At 27.4% G+C, this 12,944-nt stretch overlaps 1 protein-coding gene across 1 annotated transcript in view; it reads left to right on the top strand.

The window, feature by feature from the left end:
- The window catches only part of LOC108545989 (unconventional myosin-Ie), a 47,048-nt gene that overhangs the window by 16,048 nt on the left and 18,056 nt on the right, over positions 1 to 12,944 (top strand). Inside the window, exons 2-4 of the mRNA XM_017897887.1 lie at positions 2,667 to 2,792; positions 11,989 to 12,078; positions 12,195 to 12,289. Of these exons, the coding sequence (XP_017753376.1) occupies positions 2,667 to 2,792; positions 11,989 to 12,078; positions 12,195 to 12,289 (311 nt within the window). The remainder of the gene's footprint in view (positions 1 to 2,666; positions 2,793 to 11,988; positions 12,079 to 12,194; positions 12,290 to 12,944) is intronic.

Below are 12,944 nucleotides of genomic sequence, written 5' to 3'. Positions count from 1 at the left end.
GGAAATATAAAACCTGTTTCTACAAAATTCATATATGATATGAGACTTACAATTAAATTGACGAAATATAAACAATTCTAGAATGTAAAAAATATAGATAATTAAAAACAAAAGTAATATTGTTGTACGTACCTCAAATATCTCACATTTGTTCTTGCATTTTACGAATGACATTTTAAAACTTTTTAATCAGACTTTATAAACTAACTATTTATCTAACGAAATATAATATATAGCTCTCAACAATTTCTAAAGCAAGTGTCTATTATTTTATACCTTTGGAAAAAGATCATGGTTTCTATAGCTAATCATCAGTAATGATTTTATCATTTTTCTCTTCTCTTCTCAGTTTATAGATAAATTTATTGGTGAAAGTTAAGAAACAATGTACTGATTTATCAACTTTTGTATATTTTTTATCTTCTTGATATACAGATTAAAATAGCATTAAACTTTGTACAAGATACTCGAAAAAATGTATTGTTTATCGATGTATAAAATGTTCTCCCTTCGTTCTATTTGTAATTTGGATATATGTACAAAAATTCATAAATGATCAGTTTGTTCCTTATCTTTTGCCAGTAAAGTTATATATAGCATAATGATATAATAAATTTTTCGGAGTAATCGTTAAATAAGTTTGTCTTTGATGTTTCCATTTAATTGAAATTACATTTTGAAACATTCTACTTATCTCTGTATACAATTTAATTAAGTAAATATATCTTTGCATTAACTAATTTTTACTCAGAATTGCAATTTCAATTACATTATTTAGAACTTGAGATAGTATGGACTATATTACTGAACCGTTTTGTGTAACTGTTGAGTTATTCCTATATTACTTATCTCATTGTTACAAGTGCGTTGTATTTTTCGCAGTGAACACCCAAGATACATATATAATACATGAGACGTGATACTTATATTTAATTTATTTATATTTAATTTTAATTTTTTATATTATTTATTATAATTATTTATATTTAATTTATTTATATTTAAAAAAAATATTAGATATTTACTGAATAAGAATCGCAAGTGTTTTAATGCCTTGTTAATATTGAAACGTTCAGGCCTGCAAAATCGGTGTTAAAGAATCCATAATAAATTTGAATTCCTCGAATTTCTTGTATTTAGCTTAAGGCGGTAAAATATGATATCATTACGACATAGAATGAGAGGTTGCAAAAGAATAAACTTGTTGCTGCTGCATGTTCTGAAGTAATACGCGATAAATCACCACAATTGGGAGCAAATAAAACGTCTACACTTTTTACCTTTTATTTCTTTTTCATATAAAGAACTGTAAGAAATTGGATGGAATTAAAATGAATATAAACACAGACTCGATGCAACTATTTTGGATGAAATATAAAGCATAAAAGTGTATTCTGTTTCTACTTTTTCTTCTTTCGTTAATTTTTGAATCAACTATACTGATAAATTCTAAAGACACGCTCTACTAAACATATTAATTATCTGTGTCTCATTCTATTTATGATTCTACTTCTAGGAAATAAAAATTAGGTTGGGATTGTCAAATGAGACTTTTCTGTTGAAGTAATATTATTTTCAAAAAATTTCTTGTTTTCTTTCTTTCAAGTATATCATAGTATAATATTTGTTTCTATTATACGAGAGTACTTCGAGCATGTAAAGTACATTTCTATTGAATTCAAGATTATCTAATTGAATATTTCAATTCATTTCTGTCGAAAGATAAAGTGATTCATTATGCATTAGCTTGGAACGTCAAATGGTAGTGGCCTTTTTTCTTTTACTATCATTCGTTCTATTCATTCAAGGAACGTTGACTTCTCACTTGAATTACTTCTGAGCAAGAGTATAATGTTGTGGTAGTGGTTACATAGATTTCTAAGTATATATGTGTTGGGATGAGTGGAACAAGTATGCATGAGATTCCGATATGTAATGAATTCAGGTTATTATGACAAATGAGTATGCGTGTAATGATTGATGTGTGTGTGAATTGTGTATGCAATGTAATGTATGAAGAAGAAAAGAAAAAGAGAGTGATTTGGGATACGTTAGTTGCAATTGAGTTATAATAGTGAGAAGTCCTGTGACAGAGTAATTGTGAGAAATTAATTATATTTAAACATTATATTTGTGTTTTATGATCTTTCTAATTAAATAAAGAATTGTTCTTGCTGTTATTAAAAATTTCATCTACCACTAGCAAATATAACAAGTCTTCTTTGCATATTAACATAGTATTACTGTATATGGCTGTCAAATATCGCAGTTCGTATTTATTATAATTTCTAAGTGATTCATAAATATTACATTGTACAAATTTTCAAGTGTTGTCACTAATTCTCGAATTTTCTATTATTTCGATCGATTATTTATTCATTTGGTGGATTATTGTCATTTATAACATAAACTGTATCTTGTACGTTTCCAACTGTCAACACTAATTTTTCAAATTTTAGAAAATTTCGATCGATTATTTGTCGATTTAATTATCATCGTTTCTAACGTAAACGTTCAATTTTGTGCGTTTTTAACTGCTAACGCTAATTAAAAAGAAATTGGATAATTACCATCAAATATTTGACAAATTAAGTATAAAAAGTAGGATAAGGAAAACGAAATTTCTAAACAAACGGTTAACGTTATAAATTATGTTTCTGTTTCAGATGTATCATTGGCAGAGTCAAAATGTTAAAGTCTCTGGAGTGGATGATATGGTTTTGCTCCCGAAAGTTACCGAGGATGCAATTACCGAAAACCTTCGGAAAAGATACATGGACGATTACATATTTGTATCCTTAAACAATTACTATAACGATAATAATTTATACTTACATCATGGTTCACGGATATGTGAAAATATAAGACCATTCCTTAGATCAGCACTGTAGAGGAATTCCCTTAATTCCTGTTGCATAAAGTTACTAGACTTTCGAAACTTAAACCGTTTTCGTGATAAAATGAAATTCGTAAAAGGACACGCAGGGAAGTAATAACTGCACCGTGAGCACTATAGTAGGAATTGTCTTTCAATGGTCTTGAGTGACTAATATCCGTGAATTGAAATATGACATTTCGTATATGACACTGTTTAAGGTATAATTGGATACTGCCATAGGCTAAACATAGCGTAAAGAAGTATATATTGGATTTTCTCACGCCATTAATATGCGATCGAAACCACGCGATTAAGCCTGTGATCAAAGAAAGTATGGGAAAAGACGTAATATTTTAAACTTTGAAGTCAAATTTTTATTAAAAAACTGTAAGAAATTAGCAAATAGTGAAATTATTAATTAAACTGATAAGTAAATAATATTCTATGCTATACATTAAAAAAAAAATTAATTTCTTTATCGTGGTTAACAAAAATTTGGTAAAATACATGTTTATGTAATTCAGTTTGTACTTTATATTAACGAATATTTGTCAGTAAAAATTGTATCATGCAAGAAATATTTATAACAAGTATACATTTATAAAGTATTATACATAATCTTAAGCTTCTGTGGTGCCATCTATAGAGTGTCTGAATTAAGTAGAAACGATTAAATTTCGGTTGAAAAATGGCTAAATTAAGTGAAACGATCAACACGATTTTATTACAGTCATATTTCTTTTTATAATATAACATGATAACGTCTCTTGAAACGAATTCTAAAATATGTAACACGATGTACTTACGTACATACTTCCATTCTATGAAAGATCCTAAATTAGCGACCTAAATTAGCGACTTCAAAGGCTCAAGCCAACGCGATTCTCCGCTTTCCAGCTAAATAATTCTTCCTTGACCTTGCAATTGTCACGAAATAGACCATGCTATCTTCCACGTAATATTTCTGTCGTGGCGACATTAACGCAATTGCAGGAACTATAAAATAGTTAAACGTTAGTGGAAGTCGTGGATCTTAGTAAATTAATGACATTTCTTTGCACTTAACTTATTTGATTTGGACTACCATTAGTCCAATAGTATTATACTAACAGTAGTACTATTGAGTAATATATTATTTATTAGCTTTCCCATCCTCTCCGTTCAGAAATGTTTAGAATTCTCTGTACGTATACAATTCTCTGTACATTTTAAAAATTACTTTTCAATATCTTTTTGTCTTTCATACGCATTTATAAGCTTTGCATGTAATTTATTTGTTAGCAAATGTATTCGAAAATTTCTGCTTTAGGTAACCTCAAAGAAAATCGCCGTGGAAAAATGATTTTTGTCAACCATATTACTGACCTACCATATGCAATCCATTGTTATGAAGAGTTAAATCGAATCATTATTTTTCAAAATTTTGCAATATTGTATTTTCCTGGAAATTTATTAATTTTCCATTGTATTATACCATTTAATTTGGAGAGACAACATTTTGTTGAATTTATAGCTTTTGTCTTAAAATTGGAACTACCAGACCAGCTAAAGTGACTGGTTTTAGTATATTTATTTTTCTATTTATCGAAAGCATATAGCTTCTTTAAAAAACACTAATATTGACTTTTATTGAAATAGAAACATAATTATGTATATATCTGTACACATTGTATATTACACAAATTTTACTTATATCAATTTATCATTCGTTTGGAAGGAGGCAATATTCATTCATAATTTTTATCATCACCACGAATTCAATTATTTTAATTAATAATTTTGAAGCTTTTAATTTTGTAAGATGAAATAAATACTTTATTATAAATAGTTTGTTTAAATTAAAAATGAAGCTACTCACTTTTGAACCGCGATATCAGATATTTTTACCTACTGATAATCGTTAAAGATACATTGTTCGCAATTTTTCTATATGTTTCATCTCCAACTCTGTTAAATTGGAACGAAAAGAGAAAAAAATTAGGTGACATGATTTTTGTAAATAAAATTAAGAATCTTTAGGAAGTACTCTAAATTATTACATACATGTATCGGTGATTGCGAAAATGGCCTAAGTCGTATACGTTTTGTTTTGAAATGCCAGAAGTTTTGAGTTTAGGAAAATTAGAAAGTTATATTTGATAATTACAAATTCAATCGAATGATTCTATGTTTTGCTATTTTCCAAAGATAGTTTTAGAATTTTAGAAAATTCATTTCTTGTAGATTTTTTACTATATCACTTTTATAATAATAATGGTAGTTACAAACTAAATCAATGGTTCTTAAACTTTTCAAAGGCCCGGAACACTTTTGATTATTAGAAAAATATATTGAACACAAATCATTGAGGTCCTAAATTTAAAAATAAAAATAGAAATATCCACGTATCTTTTATTGATTATTGTATAGGCATTATAGATCACATAACAGTGAAAAAAGCAATAGTTCAAAAACACTACATTTATAAAAAGCTATGACTAAAATAATCACTCTTTTGGTTATTTAAATTGTATACGTTAACGTTCGATCAGTTCTTCAACCACGCTATATTTCTGAATAGGCTTGTAGTATCAACAACGAATTAAATCTTGATTTTGTGCATGGAATTTCTTCTGACCTCTTATAAATTTACAGAACACTTGTAATGCAAAAATGTGAAACTATGTGTTTATTGTTCTACGAAGCTTTGTTCCACATAGAGCTTAATAAATATTTCTAGCAAATAAAATTCATATGTTCAGTGCAAACAATATTGCATGAAAAATACAGCAATATAAAGTAATACTACAGTAGAAGTATTTTTTTAAAGGATTTCCCTTAGTCAATTGGAAAAATTCTGAAATTCCTCAATTATCCCAGTCTGGGTATGTCAAGGAAGATGTGACTATAATAGGGATAAAATTGATGCTTGTTGAACTTATTGTTAGACTAAAATTAACAGGATTGTACAAATGCATATCATTCAAGTTCCAACAAGTGTCTCGCCTTTATTAAGGTTCATCAGAATTTATTAATTCACTTTAGACATACAATGACTATGCATGTCAAACATAGGCAGCTTGGAATAATTCGTGGCGACTACTGGCATTGCATTCACTTATAGCTGACAGTGAATCTGCAAAAGATACAAAATTCAATATTTTTGAATATCCAGTATACAGGATATCCTATACAACACCTATGTAGCAAAAAACACAAAAAAAGTGTTTTAACAAAAGTTGGTCTGTTTACGATTGGTTATAAATTGCAATAACGATCATTTAAAAAAAAATTGTTTCTTTGATAAAAAGCCAATCCCGCCTTTGTTTCTTTAAATGTCATTACATATTTTTGACTTTGTAGTATTGTAGTTCATGTCAAAACGAGTTTAGTGGTCTAGTATATTATGACATTTAGATGACGTTGAAATCATTGCAAACAAATGGGGAAACTGAAATTATGATTCGTTGTATTTTAAATTTAGATATTCACGAATTCAAAAACTTGGTATTTTTAAGTTTTAGTCTCATATCCAGTCAATCTATAGCAAAGAAAATATGTCAACACTTTGTGCAAACTTTCGTATATTACATTACTCCTTTCATTATTTATTTTCGCATATCGTAAAATTAGTTTTAAAATTATTGCAGTTTTTTAAGGAACGAAATTCTGCAGAAATGAAATATTATTTATATTATATATTATATATTATATATTATTATTATTTTATATATATTTCTTTGCTACTGTATCATGGTCGATATAAAAACAACGTGATACTTAATTTTTAAACTTAGAAACATCGAGAAGTATTTAGACCAACGATGGTGCTTATTTTTATTGTAATGTATTTATTATAAAATAAGTTCGGGCACACCTTGACATTTTACAAGATAAAAAGCAAGAGAAAAATTTTTACTGAACAAACATCATCGAATATGGATTTCATAATATACAATTTTTTAATGTAGTTAAACAATAATAATAAATCTTATATAGAAATGTTGTATTTACCTATTCTGGTTATAAAGAGATATAGTTAATTGTAGATATTTTACAAATGTATATAAAAATAAATCTTCATAGGTAACTATAGAATACTTAATGTTACGTATAAATTGAGAAGGAAAAATTTAAACAAAGGATACCTACAGATCATGAGGAAATTGCCGAGTTAAATAAGAGGATTTATTATCTGGAATCTTAAACGAATAAAAAATATTTTAAATGACTAAATGTTGCATATATTTGTAAGATAAGGGCTCTTTAATGTAAATTGTTGATTTTTATAAAATTTAGTGTACGGAAATATATCCTAATTTCAAGGATAATTGTATTTCGCGTATGAGGGCCCCTCCTTCCTGTTTAAATCAGAATGGACGAAGGAACTTAGTTAACAATAAGAAAAGGCAGAGAATTTCCTTTGTAGATTCCATTGGCAGAAATGAGCTACTTTGTTATGTAGGTAATTGCACCCTAAGAGTATATTGAATAAATTGAGTCACAAGAGTACACAAGTACATAAGTATATATAATCCATTCTTTTCTACTTCTTCTAATGACCGAGGAAACTTTTAGATGGTTCTTAAGAAAATATTTTTATATAAAGATAGTCAAAATTGAGATTGGCAAGCTATTTCTCAAATGGCTTAGAAATTATTCAATTTATAAAAATGGATCACATATAGAAATTGTTTATTTTTAATAGAAAAGTTTAGTTATATAATTTAACTTATATTATTTAATTATACAGCGTTTTGTAAAAAAAGCTATATAAAGAACTTTTTTAATAAAGTTAATTAATCTGTTCAAGAGATACATTAAAAGTTGCTGTGTTTTTGTTAAATATGATTACAAAATATGAATCAAATTTTATGATATGTAGATAGAAATATAAAGTATTAATATGTTATAGACGGTTCTATCAAAATATATAATGTATTAATGTATTAACATAACGTATTACAGTATGTGGATTTTATTTTAAGGAAAAAAAATTTTTTTGCAAATGTCAATTGATAAAATAATAATCCATTTATTAGTATGATATTTGTGAGTTGTCATTGTATTTTAATCGTTATATTTTCGTACAATTTAAAATCTTTAATCGGTGTTTCATTTCATATACATAGATACAAGCTAAATAAAGAAAAGAAAGTTATCTCTCTGCAAACGATTTGTTACAAAATTGTAAGCAAATATAGAGTATATTATGAAATAAGTAGCATCATAACATATGAATACTCTATAAATGTGGATAGAAATGGACATGAATATCTTCTACGTTTTTGAACAGTTGACAAATTAATATATTTCGACAATAATATTTAAATATTGACAACAATTCGCAATAAACTATTTTAAACAAAAAGATTGACACTATCTAGAAAATTCTGCTCTCTCTCTCTCTCACACTTTTATTAATCCATGTTTATTTTTTGACGATTCATACGTAACTGTTTTATTCTTCTAAACATTTTTTCAAACATTATTCATACTAGACTGTACTCGCACATATTATATTTATATTACCGCAAATGAGTTTCACGTATTTTACCTCATTTCCATTCACACATATAAAACCAACACTTACAATAAGAAATATAGGAATATTTTCTTATAATACAATAATCGGATAAGTGGAAGCCAATTTCACTTTTAATTAATACTATTATATACAATTTTGTGTTTTAATTGCGCACATTAAAGCTGTCTATAGTCAAATTAATAAGAAGACAAAAGTATTCGAACAAATAAATTTTCAGGTAATAAAATTAAAAATTTCGATATTTGAAAATTCTATATATTTCTGACTAATAAATTACGTAAGTTTTTCATGTTAAATTGCACAAGTAACTCTGTGCAACAATGGTTTTCAACTTTTTTCTTCGTATGGCGCACATAAGCTAATTATATTAAATTTCTGTGGCACATTAAAAAATGTATTATATCTTTTACTGATATAAAAGCTATTTTTCAACGATTTAAAAATAATAATAACAACAATAATAATAATGGTAATAACAATAGGACATTTGAAAATTCTTACAACACATTGTTTGAAAATCGCTATTGTAGAGAATTATTATACTATTTTTGTACCTGAAATCATCAAGATACTTCTTCAAATGCATTAAATTTGGTTCTGTAAAAACTCCTTCGGCATTTTACAAAAACAATGGACGAGCTTATTAATTGATTGAAATTTGCAAGATTATATCCAACCGAATTTTACAGAAACTTTTATTTAGAAATGATTCTATTACTTTTTCAATACATTATACCACCTTCTCTATGTTTTAATTTTACTTCTATTAGTTTATAATTGTTTATTTGAGAGTGACCAGTGTTTACTGATGATGCGTGTACATTACCCGTCAAAAGTTTGTAATCACTGTGTTACATAGAATTAAAAAATTTAAAAGAAAAGTCACCCAAGAATTTTATTACCTCGCAAAGATTTGTGGTTAAAACACACTATCGTAGCGAAGAAAATTAGTAGGAAATTCGATATAAATAGCAACGGGATTGAGATTCCTTTTATTTGATCTCTGTGCTATTACGTCTCTAGTCACCAATTCTTCTATTTCTGACGTCATCAAACTATTCTTCTGCTATGTGTCATATAAATACTAAGATGAAATAATATAACCGACCAATAAATAAAAGAACCGGACTACATATTGGTAAACAATCAGACTCGACAAACGTATAAATTATTTTCTTTCAATTTCTTATATTACGTGATTTTAATTGTTCCATTACATTTTTTCTTTTTTTTTTTATTGTCAAAGAAATTAAAGAAATTGTAGTAAATTCGATACTGTTATCGTCAATCAGTGTTCCTTAATTATTTCTTATATTGATACACAACCAGCTTGCTAGCAGATTCCCCCATAAACCATTGTTCAGGTAAATCATATTATCAGTATCAAGTATATCGTATAATGTATAACCTATAATCCATCGATAAATACAACTTACAATTTTTTTCAACCATGGTCAAAGCATCCTATCATTAGTTTGTTTTGCAAAACTAACATGAAAATACACGAAGAGATTTCAATAGAATTCGCGACGCGTGTCATTGAGTATCAAGTGATTGAAATTCAGCTTTCAGTTCCTCGTTAGCGAGTCTAATGGCTAATGGAATGAGTATCTCATTGTCAGACGATTTGATGACACATGCCTACTTATTTATCTTAAAATAATTTTCACTGAAGAAAAAGAAAATTGCAATTTTTTTTTTCGTTGAAAAAAGAAAACAGTTTCATTATTTCTCGGATGAGATGACAAATTATTCCTCGACTTTAAGCATCGAACAGTTTATTCTTTCGTTCTGGCTCATTTGTTACATTCATTTTACTGTTCTAACTCGAGTCGTGGGAATTGTACAAATTACTTCTTATGTATTCCTGAATATCGACTTTGCGAGTCTGAATGTTAATTAGATGTTAATTAGAGATTGTGTACTTCGTTGAAAATTTATTTAGAACAATTCAAAACATTTTGTCCATTATTTATTGTTAAAATTTCAATAAGTAGCTTATCCATTAGGCACTGAGAGTATTTTTCTAATAAGTCTAAATTTGACAATATGTATTATTTCTTTCAAGCTTCATACTTTGTTCATTGGGTTGTTACAGTTAATTTTTTGATACAGTATCGAATAACTGTATTCGAACAAATGATTTGTCTTAGTTTTTATGAATTAATCACGATATTAATATAAAATGAATTGAGTAGTTTATGAAAGTCAGGGTGGTAAATAATATCCATAAACCAATTTAGCAAATTGTAATGTAAAATATATATTTTGGAAAATAAACAAAGACTTGATTGACAAAAGTATTTATTTTTACAATCTTACCTTTACGACACATGAAATTGCTATTAAGAACAAGAGAGATGAATTATAAGATAATATATTAGGTTAGCCAAATAATAACAATGGCATTTTTAGTATAAAATAGTCGCTATTTTCTTTAAGACAAAATACACGTTTTATTGAATTTTTATACAATATTTTTACATCGTAAGAGTAACTTTATAATTCTGATTAACGTGTTATTATATTTAACAGGACACCGTTTTCTTCTAAAAAGCTGCAAAAATGTGGTATTATTTACTTGCCAACGTAATAATGTGTCTCGTTAGCGCATATCACTAACACTAAAAGTGGATAAAATATCGTAAGATCATCGATGATTTCAATCGTCACAAAATTTTGTTGTAGTATTATGGTAATTTGTAGCCACTATTCTTTTTAAGTTTTTATTTTATATCCTTATTTAAGACCCACACTCTAATAATTAGCGTACAATGAATTACTTGTTTCCGTACGTTCTTATATAATTTTATGTTCTAAATATTATTAACAAAAAAAAAAATAAATAAAAAAGAAAGAGAAACAAAGCGTTATTAAATACAATTTCTTTATTCTTAATTTTTAAATTATACGCGTTTATCTTTTAAAATTTCTTCTGAAAATTATTAAGCATTCTAAACGAAACATTCTAGTGATAATACTAAAAATGTTTCAGATTACATCAATTTTTTCGGGAAATATATAATCTCATGTAAGTTCTTTCTAAGTAGATATGTAAAAGATATAAAAGTAACCTTAAACTTTTTAAATCGAATTATATAATTTTTAATATATTAAGTGGTGCAATTTATTATTCCTTACACAAAAATACTGTGTTACTGAAAATTTGTTAATTTCGAAAATATTATGATTTTAATATTGGTTAATAGCATCAATAGTAGATATACTTATCTTTCTGAAATTGGTATTCAAAACTGCATCCTTCATTCTATGAATTTTATTTAATATAATATTAGTATTTAATTTAATATTAGGCATAATATATATGTATAATATTCTTAATTTAATGTTTAAGTCTAATTTAGTATTTAATTGAGTATAATTAAGTTTTATTTAATATTACATAATCTTAATATTAAATTAATATAAAACAAAGTAAGTCAATTTAACTTAATATTACTGTTTAATGTTAATCTTTTATGTTAAAGATTATATTACGAAATATCTGCTATAATCTTTCTGAATAATTAAAGAAAATTATAATTCTAACAAAAGTTAAAATAATTTCCTTAATAGTTATTAGACGTGTATTGGCTCTGTATTAGTATCGGTTAATCCTTTTAAGCAAATGCCGTATTTCGGAGAAAAGGAGATAGAAATTTACCAAGGATCGGTAAGTAATAATGAATAAACGTTTATTATTTAAATTACGAATGTTATATTTTTATTTTTTGATATGTGTGAAATGTTTTTATTTGCATTTAAATCAAATTTTCAACGATGTTTTAGGTACCATATGAAAATCCTCCGCATGTGTTTGGATTGGCAGACAATATGTACAGAAATATGTTAATTGATAAGGAAAGCCAGTGCGTTATTATTAGGTAAAATATACGACTTTAATACTATACATTATTTATGTTCTTTAAGAAAATATGCTTCACTAATTTTAACCCTTTGCACTCGACGACTTTTTCGTTACAGAAAAATAATAATTCGAAAACTTTCTGTCATAGAGTCGACGATATTTTTAAAATGGTAAATGAGAAATCATATCAAATTAAGACATAGAATTATTTTTCCTCCACATTCCACACGCACGTCCGCAATTGGCGACGGTTAATGACGAACCAAATTTCTTGAGAAACGTTGTGTTTATAGTGGACTGTATATTTTGTAATAGTTCCGGATAACTCTTCTGAACTCTTCGAATGTTATTTGCTGACTGACTGGTACTGACCTAACTAACTTGTGCGATGGACGATCTTTCGGAGCCTGTGGTTTCCAAAGGGAAATCGGTTTTCCCATTGGTGGTTGACAGGACCGAGGGTGGGCCCTCGGTCCGCGAATCACATGCCCCCAAAGAAGGGAGGACCGTCTTCCGCGACCAAGTCTGCCGGTGGAGGAAGCCTCTCCCTCAAAGGGGGTTGCTGGTGGACCACCCGCACATTCGTGATCCTTCCTGAAGGACCCGTTACTTTATGGCTCCGAAAGGCGCGACATCGCACATGGCCTGGTCCCTTTCTTTGCAGGCCTATT

The sequence above is a fragment of the Eufriesea mexicana genome, unplaced genomic scaffold (assembly GCF_001483705.2).
Source record: "Eufriesea mexicana isolate 0111107269 unplaced genomic scaffold, ASM148370v2 scaffold598, whole genome shotgun sequence".
Taxonomy (NCBI): domain Eukaryota; kingdom Metazoa; phylum Arthropoda; class Insecta; order Hymenoptera; family Apidae; genus Eufriesea; species Eufriesea mexicana.
The sequence above is the reverse complement of the archived record's forward strand: the minus strand, read 5'-3'. Positions and strand labels throughout refer to the sequence as shown.